The 18,341-nt window shown below is 48.1% G+C and overlaps 1 protein-coding gene across 2 annotated transcripts in view; it reads right to left on the bottom strand.

Annotated features, from left to right (window-relative positions):
* Nucleotides 1–4,769: 4,769 nt before the first annotated feature.
* The window catches only part of LOC126543934 (DNA topoisomerase 2-alpha-like), a 29,281-nt gene continuing 15,709 nt past the window's right edge, over nt 4,770–18,341 (bottom strand). For both annotated transcript variants that reach the window (XM_055061153.2, XM_050191098.3), the window contains exons 5-12: nt 17,286–17,480; nt 16,152–16,499; nt 14,334–15,485; nt 13,385–13,767; nt 12,844–13,100; nt 11,054–11,346; nt 7,888–8,256; nt 4,770–5,980 (exon numbers count right to left, since the gene is read on the bottom strand). In XM_055061153.2, coding sequence (XP_054917128.2) covers nt 5,597–5,980; nt 7,888–8,256; nt 11,054–11,346; nt 12,844–13,100; nt 13,385–13,767; nt 14,334–15,485; nt 16,152–16,499; nt 17,286–17,480 — 3,381 coding nt within the window. In that variant the 3' untranslated portion in view covers nt 4,770–5,596. The remainder of the gene's footprint in view (nt 5,981–7,887; nt 8,257–11,053; nt 11,347–12,843; nt 13,101–13,384; nt 13,768–14,333; nt 15,486–16,151; nt 16,500–17,285; nt 17,481–18,341) is intronic.

Here is an 18,341-nt window from a genome sequence, read left to right as displayed (position 1 = left end):
TGAATTCGGCCCGGCCATTTCTGTTTGCCCCGTCTTGTAACGGTGGTGGGTGGGAGGTAAAATATCCTTCCTCGGCCTGACTCACTCGCCGCCCGAGCCCCGCACGACTATACAGCGACGACAAATACTCGACATGGCAGCATATTCGACGCAGAGATTGGATAAAACGTATACGCTTATACAATGTTATCGGCGTCCCACCGCTCGAGTCGACCAGCTTTTATCTAATCGCGAGGAGGGAGCATTGGCTCCTGAATCGATTCCGCAAAACGGTCGCAGGAGGCACCACCGGGTCGTTTTCTTTCTTTCAGCTGCTGAGACTGCAGACCTTACGTTGTGCTAAAATAACTAGCTGTCATATTGAGTCTTCCAGCGTTCCCGAGCGTTGGACGACAGTGAAGTGCGTTGGAACCAGCATAGTGTCATACACTCGCGGGGAACTTTCTGTGGCAGCGAAGAAAAATCTAGAGGCAAAGCACTCACCAAGTTAGAGAGCTTCTGAAAGAAAGTCCCACATTAATTTATCATCCGCATTAGTTTAGGCTGGGGAAAAGAAAAACAAACGCCGTAATTACGACAGCAAACTTAAAGAAATACAACACTGAGCGTTAAATTTGACGTATATTTCTGCCTATTTCTGCATTTTCGGTAAACGTGAAGCAGTCGCGCGTTGAAGGTATACGCTGATTCAGTACCTGAAAGCAACATCAGAAGCTGTCGGAATACTTGTCACAGCTACACACACATGTATACAGAAGCTCCGCCCCTGTAGCATCCATTTCGTCGTCACAGAAAGTTGTCCTCGAGTATACAGCTTACTTTCAGTTGGGCAAACTGGTACGCCTTATCATTTTGATAACAGCACGTGAAGGCGCCAGTACAATTTGCTGTCGAAGATGTTTTTCCCTGCCCACACCGCTTCCCCGCCCTTATCCAACTTTGAAAGCGAAGCGCAATCTCGTCAGTAGCGCCAGAGCCTCTCCGCACCAACTAAAATAACATCGCGAGTTGCGGGCGCTCTTACGTTGCCCGGATACGTGACTAAGGATGACGAGCTTGAATCTTTTTCACTGTGAAAACGATTTTAAGCGTGCGTTCGCGTTCAACCAAATTCTGCGCAGATACTTTCCGTGGGCTGATGCTGCTACCAAATGCTTTGGATCACTACCGCGCCACATTCAACTCATTTCCACTGCTTTCGCGCCCGCCTGGTCAAGGTTTAGGAAAAAAATATTTAGCACTGTGTACAAACAGTAACTCTATTGGAGAAAGTTTGTATCGCGTGCCTCTTGTCAACACGTTGGCTGCGGAGAAAAAAAAAAAAAAAGGCGACGGATAACGGTGGCTCACAGGCCGCGTGCCCGGAAAAATTACTCGCGTGGTTTTAATCCTGAAGGGCGAGCCACAAGTCACCCCACTTTGTTGTATACGGCGTGCGAAGCCATGCCCGACTCTTAGATTAACCGATCTCGAGGTTGATCGAGTGTAAAGCCCAGTGGTGGGTGGCGTTAGTGCGCTTTTGCGATACCTGCACGAGCACTGAGCTGAATATGTCACTAATCATACCAGTGTCCTATAGCTGTTACTAGTTGCACCGTTCTGGGGCGATAATTGGCCGTTATGGGAGGATCTGCGACGGTAAAGGACGCCGTTATCCGCGAAACAAAGCAGGTTGATGTGATACCGGACGCAGTAGCATGTACGAAGATTAAGAGCAAGAGTGCGCCGAGCAGGGACCATGGCAGCACGCGCGAGAATGCGTGAGCAAATGCATAATTGACGCGGTCGATTACTGCGCATTGAGCGCAGTCTGCGAGGGACAAGGTAATCCACGATGAGATAAGTGGGTCAATGCGTAGGCTCGAAAATTTAATTGCCAGTCTCTGGTGGGGTACGCTTTCGAAGGCTTGAGGACAGTATAGGTATTCTGCGCCAGATTTGAAAAGAGAGTGTAGGTTTAGGTGGCAACATAGTTATCACCGTTGGCAGTGGTGGTTGTGGCAGCAGCATCAGCAGTTGCGAACGCACTTATGTTCAGTGCGGAAAAAAGGGGCACTCCCAGCGATCTCCCATTGCACCTGTCTCGCGCCAGCTGACCCCATCTTCACGCCTGCAAATTTCGCAGTTCCGTCACACCGCCTAGCTTTGTATACCGTCCCTAATTGTAGTTGTAAGATCTTAAAGTTTTGTCCAAGATCAGTGAGCTGACCGATTTACATGCTGATCTCGAAAGAAAAAGAAGAAAGAAATACTGCCGCTATTTGATAAAGTTACAGCCGGTCCTGTCAAGTCTTCCTTCACCCCTGGCGTTAAAACCGCTCATACGTTTACGACATCGTGTAGTAACTTTGAAGTTCCATAAGCGTAAAGACGATACACGTTAATCGGACTGACCGATAGTTGGGTTCTGTAAGATCACCAGAAAAGGTCAACCTTATACTCGGTTCGCTCGTCAGGAAGGGACCTGCCTGGAATATACTGAGAACATAAGTAACGAAAGCACAAAACGCACGCGCACACACAGGCGGACGCCACACTCCAAAACGAAATTGCACCCTTTGAGTTGTATCTTGCCACACAATAAACAACTGTTTTGTCCGCATTTCCTTTCTTTAACGCTGCGAGCCCGGTACTCCTCAGTAAATAACGGCATGCGCGTTATCAGCATGACATAGCATTCCCGACAGGAAAGTAGCGGGCACGGAGTTTTCAAGAAAGGAAACGCAAGCAAGGCAGTGACGATTATTGTTGTGTGGCAGATACGGGTATATATATCTACCACACAACAACAATCCCATATATATATATATATATATATATATATATATATATATATATATATATATATATATATATATATATATATATATATACCTATTGTCTAAGAGTGTACAATCAACTGTTTATTAATTCACAGGCCGCCCACAAACATATATTTAGTGTGCATGCGCGCCGTCCACTAATTTGCGCTAAGCTATCCAGGGCCATAAACACCAACTAGACGGACAGTCAGTCCTCCTGCGGGTAATTTGATGCCTTTCATTATCTCAGCTGAAATGTTTGGCTCAGGGGCACTAGAATTCAGGTCATCGACGAGTTTGGCTATGCCCTTCGAATACTATTGGAGGCCAACTCAGGGAAGCTTACCTTTATTACATATTCGCGCAATAAGGGTATCTATAAGGCCACATAACGCCACTATGTCTCGATTTTGCAGAATTGGAAGTTTAAAACAGTGGGTTAAAATAGACTCTGTACATAGGCATACGCGTAAAGTATATATATTTCAGCGCATCAGTTCTAAGATAACAAAACTAAGCACAGGACCTTAATAGCAATGGCTACATGCATACAGGTTAAATCAACTTGGAAAGCTCGAGTCCCTCGCTGTACAATTCACGTCTATGCAAGAAGTGCGAGGGCTCAGACATACTTCTGTGCACAAGTTTGTACTCGCCTGTGAGGTAGCACCTCACGGTCAGGACGGAAGGATGCAATTTCTAAAAAATTTACTTCTGCAATATAATTAAGCACTCTCGTAGAGTGAAGGGAACAAGATGGGGATGGGGTTATATGGTGAGAGTAAAGTTTCATGAAATGAGCCACTCGCCCTGCGTGAAATCTAGGACATTCCATTCCTTCTGTGACAATTCAAGGCCTAGGATGAGCTAACGCTTACATGCCAAATTAGCTCCGAGAAAGCTTAATACGGCAAGAATAAAATGAGCACAGGCCGCGTAAGACGGCCATGAGAAAGAAACACGGCGCCGAAACAATAGGTCACGAAGCGTTCAAGGAAGCAGAGAGATTTCAGGCAGACCACTTTTTTTAGATTTTAATGGCACAAAAAAGATGGACTCGTCATCGCGGCATTGTGAAAGTGGCTGTATACAGCGAGGCTGTTGCGAAACTACGACTACAACTGCTGAAAGGGGTATGCAATGCTTTATTGATTGTTCAGATGCTTGTTTTGAGCTTGTTCTTTATTGAAACTTATGCTGTTCTGTGTTGTACGGGTGAATTCAATGAATGGATTCACTTTTCGCGTAACTTTGCTGGGCGCTTGTAGCTTCCGCATTACGGGAGCATGATCCACTGCATTTTCTTGTTTGCTTACGGGGTTATGAACCACTGTTGATGAGGATACATGCTTGTTATGAGCTTATTGAAACGCACGCTGTTATGTACGTTGCATGCGTTATTACAAGTAATGTGGGCACTGTTCGCTTCAAATTGCCGAGTGCTTGTAGCCTCTGCATTATGGGGGGGGGGGGGGGGGGGGGGGGACCGAGTCATTGCATTTTTTACTTGCTTAGGCTTTGGTCCCAAACGGGCACGAAAAATGCCGACCACAATGACTAACAGCGTCCCTGTAATACTATATTGCAACTTGCATGCTTTTGCGACAACCAAACTGATTACCAACCAAACTGACAACCAAACGATTATTTGGCTACCAGTGGCAGATCCAGAGGAACAGCCTCAGATAGCCGACAACCAAACTGATTACCAACCAAACTGCCAACCAAACGATTATTTGGCTACTAGTGGCAGATCCAGAGGACCAGCCTCACATAGCCGACGACACCCCCCCCCCCCCCCCCCCCCCCCGCACCTCCTTCCCCCGCTACTTGGCGGAATCGCGGTCATATCACTTGGTCTTGACGAGTAATGTACAGAAAATTTGTGCGCCAAAAAAATTCAGATTGCAATGATATTCCCGTACTCTAACTATAGGAGTTTTAAAAGCAGCAAATGTAAATAAAATCTAGGGAAAAAAATGGGATCGACCCTTTATTCCGTTACAAATATATTAACACTGGATGATCGCCACCCGGTACTGTCAAAGTTAAAAAACAAGGAGGGGGAAGAGCTGGTGAACAAACAAAAAACGCCTGCTTACCGTGTTCGGTAACGCAATGTGCGTACTTTCTGGTAAAACTACTTTAATATTGACACGAAGGTAAAATGACGGCCATAACGCCTCGAAGAACCCTTCATCTACCCGGCAGCGACACGGTGCCACATGTGGCTTGAACAGCTTGTCCGGAGAAGAGCAAACGAAAGAAAAATTACGCGAACACAATCTTGAACGGCGACTATTGCCGCAGGCGGCTGCAAAGTTTCTTGCGGGAAACACTGCCTAAGGAAATTTAGGTTCTGCCCGATGGGAACATTTCTTTTTTCCCTCTACCTACCTCCCCACTACAAGAAACAAACATAACGAATTAAAATGGAAACGTGACATGCACACTTAAATAAAAAAGCGGCTAACGAAGTTCCCGAAAATTAAAAAAGGTGCCAGACGAGGCCAGTACAAATAGATCGCACAATAGGTCGTTATACTATCAAAACGTGACAAACATGCACACTGACACAAAAACCAACTGCGAATACATGTGAAGAAGGACACTTTGCACCATCGTTGAGGTCACATTGATGGCGGCAGCACAATATGTCCACCGAGTAACTACCGCCGATGAGATCCAACAGACGTGAAAGATCTCGCACACACAGCGAGGCCTATAAAACATAAATACATCAGCGGTCATGACAGAACGCACTATGTGACATGGTTGCGTAGCGGCAACACGCTTCAGAACTCGTCGCTGTCACTTCCGAAGTTGTACTTGACCTGCGGCGCTCTGGCACGGCCACTGGTGGATGCGCCTGATGGCGCCGGCGAGGTCACGTAAGGTGCGTCGTCATCGTCGGAGGAGGAGGAGGACAGCACGACCCGCTTCTTCTTGGCTGCCGCCTTCTTCCGAACCGGTTGAGCGTCGGAGTCCGAGTCGTCCGCCGCTTTCGGGGCTTGCCTGGCGGCCGGGGCCTTCTTGGCCGCTCGAGAAGACGCGGCGGGCTTCTTGGCGGGTGCCTTGACGAAGTCCTCATCGCCTTCGTCAGCGGCTGCGTCCCGCTGCGACGACTTGGCCGGGGGTCCGCGCTTCTTAGGGGGATCTCGCTCCCGCTCCTCTTGGTGCTGAAGATGTGGCGCGGTTATATGAGGTTATCGAAAGTTGAAAACAGAAACAACGATAAAGAGGTTGGCTACTTCCCAACACCCTTAACTGGTTATGCTACTCGTCATGAACGCTGTAGCCTTGTTAACCTTGTTAACCTTGTTTAGCCTTTAACCTTGTTAACACCGCATTATAACTGTTTCAAATACTCTTATGTTAGAAGAACAATAGTTGACTGAAATAAACTTCCTGATGAAGTCGTTCCACTAAATTCCTTATCCCATTTTCAGGCGCACCTGCAATCATGACTCAACCGCACATATAGTTTATTTGCTCTTTTTCATGAATTCTGTCCTTTTGACATGTTGAATTCAAGCGTCGGCATGATTGCTTGAACTGTATGTTTGTATGACTACTTGTATGTTCCCACCTTGCCAAGATCTTGTAAAAGATCGCAGTATAAATAAATAAATAAATAAATAATAAATAAATAAATAAATGCTTATAGCCGTTGAATACTTAATTTCGAAAGTGTGTGAGAAGACAAGGCAAATGCCCAAAGAATCGACACACGCGAGCACCGACTGCTACCAACCATTATTCCCTCCATAATTTTGCATTGTACAGGCACGTGCAGTCGACCTGATAAGAGACATCCAAAAAACACCATTGATAAAGGGACAACGCCAGCAGTGAATCTTTCGATATACCATATCACGTTTCCGCCTACGAACTAAAAAAAAAACTAGACGCCATGCCACACAGCGGCGCTCCATAAAAGAGCACGAGTTCTAGTGCCGTCGGACTCATCCAGTTGATGCTCAAGAAACAGAATAGACTGTTTGCGTTGGCATCTATAATAATAAGGCTTGATATAGTGGACTGGTTGTTTTCGATCTAGACCTGCAGCATGAAGGCCAAAACGGACGAAATGACGGATACGTACAAGCCCTATAACTACTACCTTGAATTCATTTTATAACGGCGCAATGGAAAAAATAATCAAGGGACAGTCCACATTAGAGCAATTTAACGTCATGTACCAGCATGCCCATCAACATGTTCGTTATATACTGTTCTTTACTACACTATATCTGTACTAGCTCTACATACTTTGGAACATCACTCATGTCTACATAACCCTTACGAGCATACCGCAAGATCCGTGAGGCTAGCCCGTTTGTCAGTCGTAACCGCGGCTATTTTCCTGAAGCGGCCACGTAGTGCCGCGCGAGATCGTTGATGCATCTTAAATTGATAATATATAGGTCGTTGTGCGTGTCAAAGCCATTTGTCAAACTACAGAAAAAAAAAATTACCTCACCCCAGAATAAATGGCAATATGTGCGCACCCAATCCTCGCAAATTTCGTTTTTAGCTTTGTCGCTGCACGCCTTAAGACCTACGAACATCTCTAACGTTTGTGCGCGGCATTGAAAAGAAACCTCAGAAGAAACATGATGCTTTTCCCCGCCCCCTGGCCCGGCCCGCACTCCCAGGTCCATACGTATCGAAACCATTAGAGAACCTCTTTCTCTCTTCCTCCATCAGACTGTATACCCCCCCCCCCCCCCTCTTGCCACATGCTTCTGTTGTCTTCTGTAGCCGGGTGAACAGTTTGTCGCGTAATATCTTGTACAGGGCGACGACACTACATTTTTGCTGCGCCACGGTATTACGCGTATGCGAACACCGCTCCTTGCTCGACCACCTTGAGAATGTACCACCTCCCACATCCATTTCTTTTTGTGCCATTTAGCGCTGCCTAAAATAGGTCCTTCAAATGTAATGGTGTCAAAAAAAGAAAAGCACTTTCCCGTACCGTGTCTTGCGTTCTAAGAACGCTGAGGTTTGAGAAACATATCGCTGTTAAGCAAGGTTATAGTTTCTTTGAAACGCAATTTAAGTCCCGCAGCCACGTGCTTACCGAAGGGCCTGCGGCAGGTCCGTGGTCGTCGTCGTCCGAGGTCGAGTTCTTCCTCTTCTTGGTCACTGCCTTGCTCCCTGAAGGTTTGGCCTTAGCGGCGCCACCGCGTTTCCGCTGGGGCGCCCTGGCGGACGAGGAAGCAGCCGCACCATCGGGCTGAGCGTCGGGACTGGTGCGCCCGGCCAGAGCTCCAGCGTTGCCGTCATCGTCGTCGCCGTGGTCCTCGGCATTGGCGTCGTTGGCCGCCTTCCGGGGCCCGCGGCGCGCTCCGGTGGTCTTGGTCTTCGCTTCCCACTCGACCTTAGGCACAACGCGCTCAGCGAACGCCGAGGGCTTCGTCTCGTTTGCGGTCTTCTTGGGCGCCGCAGCCTTCGAGATAAATGCATAGGCAAGAGTTGTCTTAGGTGCCGATTCAACGTGTGCATTTGAAGACACCGCAACATCTTCCGAATGCAGTAAAAAGAAAAATGGGTCATTTTTACCTTTGAGCTCAGTCATTGTATCGCACTGTCTGAGAAGGAAGGAAAGAAAGTTTATTTTTGAAAAAGAAAAGTAGGCGAGCGTGGTTGGGCCCTTAGTCCAGGACTCCGCTGCGCGAGCGGCTCGCTGGGCTTGGTCCAGGAGAGCTTTCCCTCGTCCGCAAGCCATGCCTCCCACTGCCTATTTAACATAAGTGGATGTGCAGTTACGTATGGGCTAGTAATATGTGAAGGCCGTTCCACCATGGACAGACGTCCAGAAATCTAGTTGGGTTTATGTTACTGAGTTGATGCAGGTTGGAGAAGCTGTTTGTTTGAATGCGTCGCCAGTCCCTACTCTGCTGTCTGTTAAGGGGCTTGTGTGGATTACCGTACTCTATTTCCTCCCGCTGTTGTAGAATGTCACGAGTGCTTGGAATAAGTTCCGCGCTCGGCTCGGCCGCAGCTCGGTTGTTGAATCCTAGAGCTATACGGTCCGCCGCAACGTTACCCTCCAAGCCCTCGTGAAACTGACACCAAATAATGTCGTGGTGTTCTGTCGTGGTTTGTCTCAGAATTCTACGTACCATTTTGGGTACCGTCCCTTTGAGAAACAGGTGACACGCTGTCTGCGAGTCGGAGAGTATGACTGCCGATTCGTTTGTGTTCCGCATCTGCAATGGCCACGGCTATTGCAGCCGCTTCGGCCGCACACGTGGACCGAGTTACGACTGCGGTCGATATGACACGTTGTTGAGTGACTGCTAGCGTGTGAGTCTCTACTGGCTCTGCTAGCGTCTGTGTAGTACGCGGTAGAACCTTTCCTAAAACGATTCCGCAAGGTTGCAGCTCGTGCTCGTCTTCTACCTGCATGGTGCGTTGGGTGCATATTGACACGTGTACTTATCTTTATCGGGTGACCACGCTTCGCCGCCTAACAAATGCTATCACACAGCGCGGGACGCACCTGCATGTATCCGAAGTTTCTAGAAAGTTATCGATGCTTCTATCCGCGGTCTGTTGTCGACGAACCTTGTGTTATCAGATTTCATCGCCTGACGCGAATGATGTAGAACTATGTGGAAGGCACGCGGGTCCCAACGATTAGTCTGGAACATTCGATGACTGCTCTATAAAAGCCGACGCGCTTGACCCGCTGATCAGATTTCCGACGATCGCCGACTGTGTTCGCCGCTTTCGTTGTGCTATAAGTGTAGTCTGTTTTGTGGGCACAAGTTCGCCCAATAAAAGTTAGTTTTCTCGTTCACAGTATTGCTACTGTGTTCTTCTACGTCACCACCACGTGACAATATTCTTTGGTATCGGTGCCACCGTAATATGAGATCTCGTGTCCCTCTCCAGTAACACTGTATCCTCGTTGCAGGATAGCATTTGTAAGCATTTTCGGGGAGGCTAAGCGCTGCCTTGAAGGCTTTCCTTATAATTGTATTAGCTTGTTTCATCTCCTGGTTTGTTAGTCATGTGAATACATCCTATACTCTGAGGATCACGGATTTACACTTGCAGGACATTCATTCAAACCTATTTTCATTCGTTTGGCAGGAAAATCCGATTATTACGGACGAAATGGAAATATAATTTATCTTCCTTGAACTCAGCAAAGTATGACTGCAACAAGTGTGGCGTCGCGGATTTCAAGGGTATGGGTTGGATTGGTGCAGGGAAAGCATCCGAAACTTGCTGGGTCGAGTCCTGGTTTGTCTAAAATGCACGTAGTAAGCTTAACAATATGCAATTAACTACGCTCCAATACACTGTGCTGTAATCTGACGTCATAACGACCTGGGGCGGGAGCTTCAGAGCAGCGTGCTCACGTGTTTTCTAGCTTGTCAAGCCTTCTTTCCCGGAAAGATTGGCTGCTAGACTAATGTGGCTCAACTTAATATTTCTCGCTTCTGTTGCTTTATGCGTACCGCGCGGTTATTTACAGTCATTGCAACTCAGCGTTAGCTTACAAGGCTAACGTAACACGTTACGGCCTTTACGCGGCCGACAGCTAATTTTTAATTTTTCAGCGCGGTGCTATAGATTAATCTAAATACACTTGGTGACTAGCGTCTTCGGGTACATTTCACTTACCTTCGTCCTCAACACCAGAAACAATCGGCAGTTATACTTTAGCACTGGTTGTAGTGACGAGTACAAGTGCTAGTAGTATACGCATGGTTATGCGCTATATAAAGTAAGAATGGGCCATGAACAAACGACATAGCCTTATGGCAGCGGCGACGGCAACGCAATGTGACAATCCGCAATAACCCCTGCAAATGAAACGCTATGCATATATACGCAAAGGAGGGAACTCCAAAAGTTTATCTCGTGTGGGAATGTGAAGGATCAAGGAGGCGATGCAACTTGAGGACTGAGCCTGATGACGGGCCAACGTCAAAACTACGTTTAACTCACTATGGAATTTTGTGTGTGACGCAACCACATTGAGACACTTAGCTGTCTCTCTTATCCACTTCCTGTAATAGGCGTTGAAGCATCAGTATATATTCTGTGTGTCAAGAATTTCCCGGCTCTCGTGCAGTCGAGCACTTTTTGTAGCAACGTTCCGCGTTTCTCTTTTTTTCTTCTTTTGTGTCCAAGTCCTTACTCAGGCACTGGCAGCCAAAAACGTAACATGCGGCTCTGTTGCTTTCTCAAAGATATACCACATAAAAAAAAAAAAGAAAGCAAATTACCTTGGAGCGCCCACCCTTGGCTCCTTTGATCGCCTTGGCACCGCTCGAATTCTCTTCGTCGCGTTCTTTCTGCTCCACCTCGTCCAGCTTGGACGAGAAGGCGTCCAGGTCATCCTCCCAGAGGTTCTCGGGCGATTTGCGGCGCAGAGCTTCGAGCTCCTGGCGCTTCTCGTCGCGCTTCTTGAGCAGGTCGTCCTTCCGCTCCATGGTGAGACTCCACAACGGCATGCCCAGAAGGTAGTTGTAGTGCACGCTGCCGCCTTCCTTGTCCCTGTCCTCGTCCTGTGCCTCGGCTGCACCGATCGAAATTGACGAGTTTTCATTTTGAACAAAGGAAAAAAAATAAAGAGGGGGGGGGGCACGAGCTTAGATACATCTGCAATGTGACAGATCCTGGCTGTTAGATGAGATGGTAATTTGGTACATGTGGCGCTTAGCTAGTTTGGTTCTTGCAAAGCAAGCAAGTCAGAACTGTGCAAAGATAGTGAATCGGGTCAGTTGAAACCTGTTCATGATAGTAGCACATAGTAAACGACGATACAGAACGTGGTAGGCACAAGGTCTGTTCTGACAACAATTTTATGGGAATGGAATGGAAAGCTTTATTGACTCTGTTAAGGTTTTAGCGGGTCGAGGCCGAAGTCTTCATTCTTGAAGCTTGGGTCCTCTTCAGCCATGGATGGGCCCCTAGTCCAGGGCTCCACTGAGCCGGGCCGCCTCGCACGCGTGCGCTGTTAGAGCTCTTTGAGCCTCTAGCTCGCCGGCTGGTGAGCCAGCTCTCCCATTGCTCCGCACTTGGTGTTTTGTGTTTGTGGAATGCCTGGTTTCTTGTACACTCCCATGTAATGTGGTATAATGTTGGTTTAGCTCCACACCATGGACAGGTTGCGCTATACTGCGTGGGGAACATCCTTATGGGAAAAAAACGCGACATATTCCTCTCTTCCGGCACTCAGCTGTAGCTACACATTCAAGGAATGCCGCTTTAGGAGTACTCTGACTGCTCTGCATTAGGTAAAAAAAGTAAACTATGGTCTTTTACGTGCTAAAACCACGATCTGATTATGAGGCACGACGTCGTGGAGCACCCCGGAAATTTCGACCACCTAGGGTTATTTAACGTGCGCCTAAATCTAAGTGCACGGGTGTTTCTGCATTTCGGCCCCATCGAAATGCGGCCACTGTGGCCGGTATATCTTAATTAGGTCTGTGATAGTTTAACTGCCGCTCACAACATGTCACGTTTCGATTGCAATAAAGTTTAAGCTGTCAGATAAGGCTTGTTCAGTCTCACTGCCCGCTGTCATGATAAAATCCATGACGCCTGGTTGGTGGCGGTGAGGTTCGAACCAAGCTTCTCCCACAGCCGAGTCAGATTCCTTACCTACTGGGCCAGTTTGAGATTACAATGAATGCATTTTTTGGTTAGACTACGTTGGGACCGTGAAATAACTATACATACAGCTGCATTTTCTTGCTTGGCAAAAAACATCACTGTTCTACAGCAATTTGGCGCATTATAGAAAGAACGTTGTTATGCTTAGAGAGAAGTTACCTGCAAGGAAGTGGACGCGAGACGTTCGCTACTACGCAAGACCTTATTTCGAAGCGAATGAGACCTTCACATTGTACAAGTACTTTCTTATATTGTGTGGAAGACATGGACTTCCATCGAACGGCTAAGATGCGTTCTACGAACAAGATCACAAAAAGTGCAAATATCTAATTCAACGCAAACTGCCCATCGTAAAAGCCGCAGAATGTGTTTTTAAATACGCGACTAAACTCACAAGAGTCTTCAGCTTCGTCCTGCGACTCGGCTTGGCTGTCCCGGCGCCCTGTGTTCTGCAGCTGCTGCCTCTTCCAGATGACGATGGGGTCGGGATCGTAGCCCCGCCGCTGCAGTGTCTCGATCATTTCCTTGCGACGCCGGTTTTCGATCTTGATGATGTTGTCGATCTTCTCGAGAATGAAGCGAGCCTGGTTTTCGAGACGCTTCGCTTCGGCAGACAGCAGGCCGATAAGATAGGCCTTTCGCTTGACATACCTGCATAAGTGGCACACTCAGTCATATTGTATTTGTCCAGCAAAAGGTCACGACAGCTGCGCTAGCCTCTGCGCTATCCTGAGTGGCAGAAATTAGAGCGGAACAACAAGAACGTTCATGAAATGAAGACTGTTCAATAAGCGACGCGGTAATCTGTTTAATTTAGGTGTAGCGCACTACGCTTGCCCTGGGAAGCAAAAGAAGTTCGAAAGTTCAATTACATAGATGTAGCGTAATCGCATGCTCGCGTACTGCCCCAGCCGACGTAACCAAACCAAACTCACGCTTCCGTGCGCGTCGCGTAGAAGTCGCGCAGGATGTCACCAGGAGTACGAAACGTTCTCAGGACGCCCTTAGAGTCGAACAGCACCATCGAGGTCGTGGTAAGCGATGTCTGCAGCTTGAATGCTTTGTGAAGACCTTCCTCACGAGCCTTGGCCAGGTTTTCTTCGGTCATGGTAACCACGAAGCGGACGGTGGTGTCTGTGTGGTACTCCTTGTAGTCTGTGATGAGAGGTGGCACCTTCTCTGTGCCATGCAGCATGGTCTCCAGCACCGCCTCCTTGTACGCTTGAGTCCACACCCGCACCGGAAGCTCCGTAATCTCGATGCTGGTTGAGCTGAGCACGGCCACCTCGCCGCTCATGATGAACCTCTGCTCCTCCACCTGTGCGACATTAGTACGGACAACTTCGTTTGTCGAAAGCGTTGGCGCCATCGGCTGACCGCACCGTAATCAACAAGATTAAACGCATAGCGTAGTCCGGCAGTGGCGTCGAATGCGACTACAGGCGTAAACTAGCTTCCCGAGAGCTACTTTCGCATACTGCGTTTAAAAACGGAAGCGACACCACAGTTGTCCCAGTCTATCACAAGTACAAAAGTGCGAAGTGAAATGGTCACAGTGTGCGCAGAAAGCGCCGAGAACTAAACAAATCTATGCTCTGCAGCGCTGCTTTTGTTTTTGTCCCCTGCCGTTAGGGTTCCACAATACAGCATCACCAGGCACTGAAGCGAAAACGAGTAAGCTATAGGGGGCTCCATTACGTTGTGTATATCTGCCCTCAATGTTTCGCAGGAAAGGATTTTACCGATGTTCACATTAAATATATACATACAGCAGTTGCCGTTCTTATAGAAGAGACATCCTCATTTGTCAGCATGTTATCTTCAATTTCAGCAAACAATAGAACTAAAATCAGGTTCCTTTAGCGGAACAGCGAGCAGCCTCACCTGGTCTATGGATCCGCGAAAGTTCTTGAACCATGGCTTGAGAGTATCCGGTTCTCCGCCGGCAATCATCTTCCGCAGATTGGCAATTATGTCGCGTGGATTGTAGTTCGGTATCTTGGTGCTCCAACCAGTGCCAATACCTTCCGCGCCGTTCACGAGTACCATGGGGAGCACCGGAATGTAGTACTCGGGCTCGATCCGCTGGTTGTCGTCGTACAGGTACTCCAAGATCGGGTCATCCAACACGGGAGCGATGAGACGCGCCAAGGGCGACAGCATGGTAAAGATGTATCGAGGGCTGGCAGCGTCCTTGCCGCCCTGCAGCCTCGTGCCAAACTGACCGATGGGCAGCAGCAGGTTGATGTTGTTGGAGCCGACGAAGTTCTGCGCCAAGTTGATGATGGTTGACATTAGGGAGGCCTCGCCGTGATGATAGGCCGAGTGCTCGGCCACGGACCCTGCAAGCTGGGCAACCTTGACCTCGCGTTTGTCATTGCGCTTAAAGCAGGTGAAAAGAACTTTGCGCTGGCCCGGTTTGAGTCCATCCACCAGAGAAGGGATTGAACGCTCATTGTCCATGTTACTGAACAGGATAAGCTCCTTGTTGACAAAGTCCTGGTACGTCACGTTCCGGGTGTCCTTGCTGTACAGGTAGAGCTCGGGCAGGCCCATCTCACGTCGCTGCTTGCGCTCTTCCATGCCATTGCGGAGCCAGTCCTTGCGCTGCTCGATCATTTTCTTGCTGAAGGCCAACTCGATGGCGTTGTCGTCTTCATTGCCCTGGTACCGGAAGGTGATGCGGTGCCGCAGCATGTCCATGAAGTACTCCTTGGCCTCTTTGGCGGTGCTGGTGCCGAGACCTTTGTAGTACTTGACCTTCCAGCGCTGCCAGTCGTCAGTCGCGGTCTTCCATTCTTCAAACTCGGGCAGCGAGTAGAAGGACAGCTCGTTGCTTCCGCGACTTGCCTTCACGATGGGCGTGATGAACTCTTCGAGGAAGGGGAGCTTGAGCAGCGACGGCCAGTTGTGGTGGATGAAGTTGATTAGGAGGCCCTTGATGTGAGAGCCATCCTGGTCTTGATCTGTCATGATCATGAGTCGACCGTAGCGAAGCGTTTTGAGGTCATCCACAGTCTCGTACTTTTTCTTGTACTGCAAATCGAAAAAAAAGGAGTGTTGATTTCTTTTCCTCACGCGTCATATTTGACGCCACCAGTACTTGTATCGTTTTGTGTTACCTGCTCCGGCCGTTTACGAACCGAACGCAAGTGTCGTGTAACCAGTCGAGATACGGCACAGGAAAATAAAGCAACGCCAACACTAAGCGAGGTATAGCATCAGTAACAAATTTACTTTAACAAAGTACCCCACGCCATCTGAAGTAGCTCTCCAAAGTTGCGCGAAGCTCACAGGCCTTGGCGGTGAGAAAGACGAGGTGACGCAGTTACTAAAAATCAGGGGTAATGCCACATTTTTCTTTTGTTTTTCACACTCTAGATGGATGACGGGCTCAATTGTCGTTGCATATTACAGGTCAAAATGAAGGCTTTCGGAGACATCGCACGTCCATATGTTTACGGGAAGAAGAGCTTTAAAATATTTCAGGCTATTTACAATGTGTTCAAAGTCATAAAATGGAAGCTGCCCGCGTGAAGATCAGCGAGCGTCGTCTTCTGCACTAGCCTCAGCTACGTAACAATGTCTCGACGCACCCGTCTAAGCACTATGAAATATCTCAAAGGGAGCAGCTTGGTCATTCACCTTGGCAGATAGGCTGCGTATTTAGATCAAGCTGACCTCAGGCAGGTAACTACTCACCTGTAGGCCCATGATCTTGATGACATTGTTGATCTCTGCGTTCTCCAAGATCTGCTTGTGCGTGGCCTCCCGTACGTTGAGTATCTTTCCCTTCAGCGGAAACACGCCGAACTTATCGCGGCCTACCACCGACAGGCCGGACACGGCCAGACTTTTGGCCGAGTCCCCCTCGGTTAGGATTAACGTGCAGTCGACCGAGTTCTTGGTACCAGCGTCGTTGGCGTCCTCCAGCTTTGGAATCCCTTTCAGCTTGGAGTGTTTCTTGGAGGAGCATTTCTGGCCCAGCTGCCTTTCCGCCTTGAATGTCACCCAGGACATGACGGATTCCACGACGCCGCACTTCAGCATCTGCAGAGTAGGAGAAGGAGTGCAGTGTAAGGTATTTCTCGTTGAAATAAAAGTGAGAAATCCTTGATCAGAGTTGCGCGAAAATCCACCTCGTCGTCTAAGTCGTAGAAACAAAGGGTCACGGTCTGAAGAAGTTAAAATAGAGCATGAATAAAAACGCATGATGGTTCTGAAACGGCAGTTCATTCTTCGGGCTGCAGGAGCCCTCATTTATTTTCGTCAATCTTGGTTATCAGGTGATCAATCGATTAGTGAACTGCGTTTTCGGGATAACGCAACTTCGCGACAGTGCAGTCTCATCGAATATTGAGAGGCCGCGGAATATGATCGAGATCAAATGTGAAGTGTCAGTATAGGTCTTGGTACTTGCATGCAAGACAGAGGTACAGTTTCGTCTTTTAGGGAGTGTAAGATCACGACTAAGTTTCTGCAGTGTGTAGCAACATTGAAAACAGCGAGAAGCTCCTATGAAATATATACATTACGGCTACGAGAGCTTGCCAGAAGCAGTCTATGCAGAGCTTGAATCACAAGGGCAGGAGTCCGAAGTATGTCAAGCAGTAGCAATCAGGTCAAGCGTTGTATCGTCGCATTCTCGAAAATTGATTGGATTGGATAAATTCTATTAAAGGTCCTGCAGGAAGCGAGTCAGCGCGCAGCGGGCGTCTCCTAGGCAAGTACTTGGCGGCCGCTGTGCGGACCTCCTGAACCCTCCCTCCTCCTTTTGAGTAGACACCGTTACGCTTATCTCGGACAAAAATATGACAATAGTTATACGACACAAACCTGGCTGTAGAACTTGTCGCTCAGTTCGCACTTGGAGCCGAACTTTTTGAATGGCAGCGTCATGTTCTCCTTGGTCTGAGAATCGAATGTAGGGTTCTCAATGAGGCAGTTGACGAACATCCACAAGTAGTCCTTCACTTGCTTGCTCTGGATCTTCACACCGGCTTTGTTTTTCTTCTTGACGCTCTCCATAACCTGATTGAAAGTGTAGGAGTATTCAAGGACATTGAGAAGCAACGCAAGGAAGTATGAGAATAAAAAAAAAAATATGTATGAGAAGCAGAGTAAATAAACAATATACCATAAGTTTGACCATTCCCATATACCGCAGAACCATTCAAGCTGAGTTTATGCTGTTTTTTTTTCCCCCTTCTGTCGTACGTCCATGATACGGAGGCGAAGTAGTAATACAGGTATATGTATTGTGGCAGATACCGCACAAGCCTAACCCATTCTTAGCCTCTAATAAATATATGTTGTTTGCTCCAAAAACAGGCTATTCCAATTGATGGCCATGGATGAAAAAAAAGATCCCAATTCTTCAGCACACAGCCTCACTTGAACAAAAAAAAAATACACCTACCAGCCAAACATCAAGTACTAGAATATATTCCTGACCAAAGCAGTTGCCGCTGCAGGGTGCGATAAGGCGTGTAACACAAGGTATTTGGAGTCGAAAAACGTCTTAAAAATCGGCCAGAACCAAACAAAGAAAACGTGTTTATCAAACTTCTCACACGCACACAGACACACACCTCAACGGCAGCGAAGCTGTACAGGCCAACTTCTCGCGGTCTCTTTTTTTGGTGGTGGCCGCTTCCTCTGCTATGCATTTTCTTTGCCTTCTGGTTAGAACGGTAGCGTGGTGTGCTGGTTTCTGTTTAGCGCTTCTGCCTATGGCCGTTGCACGCGATAGCAGCAGGCACAAGGCAGGCTGCAACGCTACCTTTTCGTACTGCCTGGGGAGCTCGCACAGCCTTAACTTCAGCACGGCCGTGTACATCAAAATGTTTTACTGCGATAGCAATTACATGGACACGCCCGGCGCGTTTCCGC

The sequence above is a fragment of the Dermacentor andersoni genome, chromosome 3 (assembly GCF_023375885.2).
Source record: "Dermacentor andersoni chromosome 3, qqDerAnde1_hic_scaffold, whole genome shotgun sequence".
In the NCBI taxonomy this organism is placed as follows: Eukaryota; Metazoa; Arthropoda; class Arachnida; order Ixodida; family Ixodidae; genus Dermacentor; species Dermacentor andersoni.
Note: the sequence above shows the minus strand (reverse complement) of the source record. Positions and strands in the feature narration are given on the sequence as shown.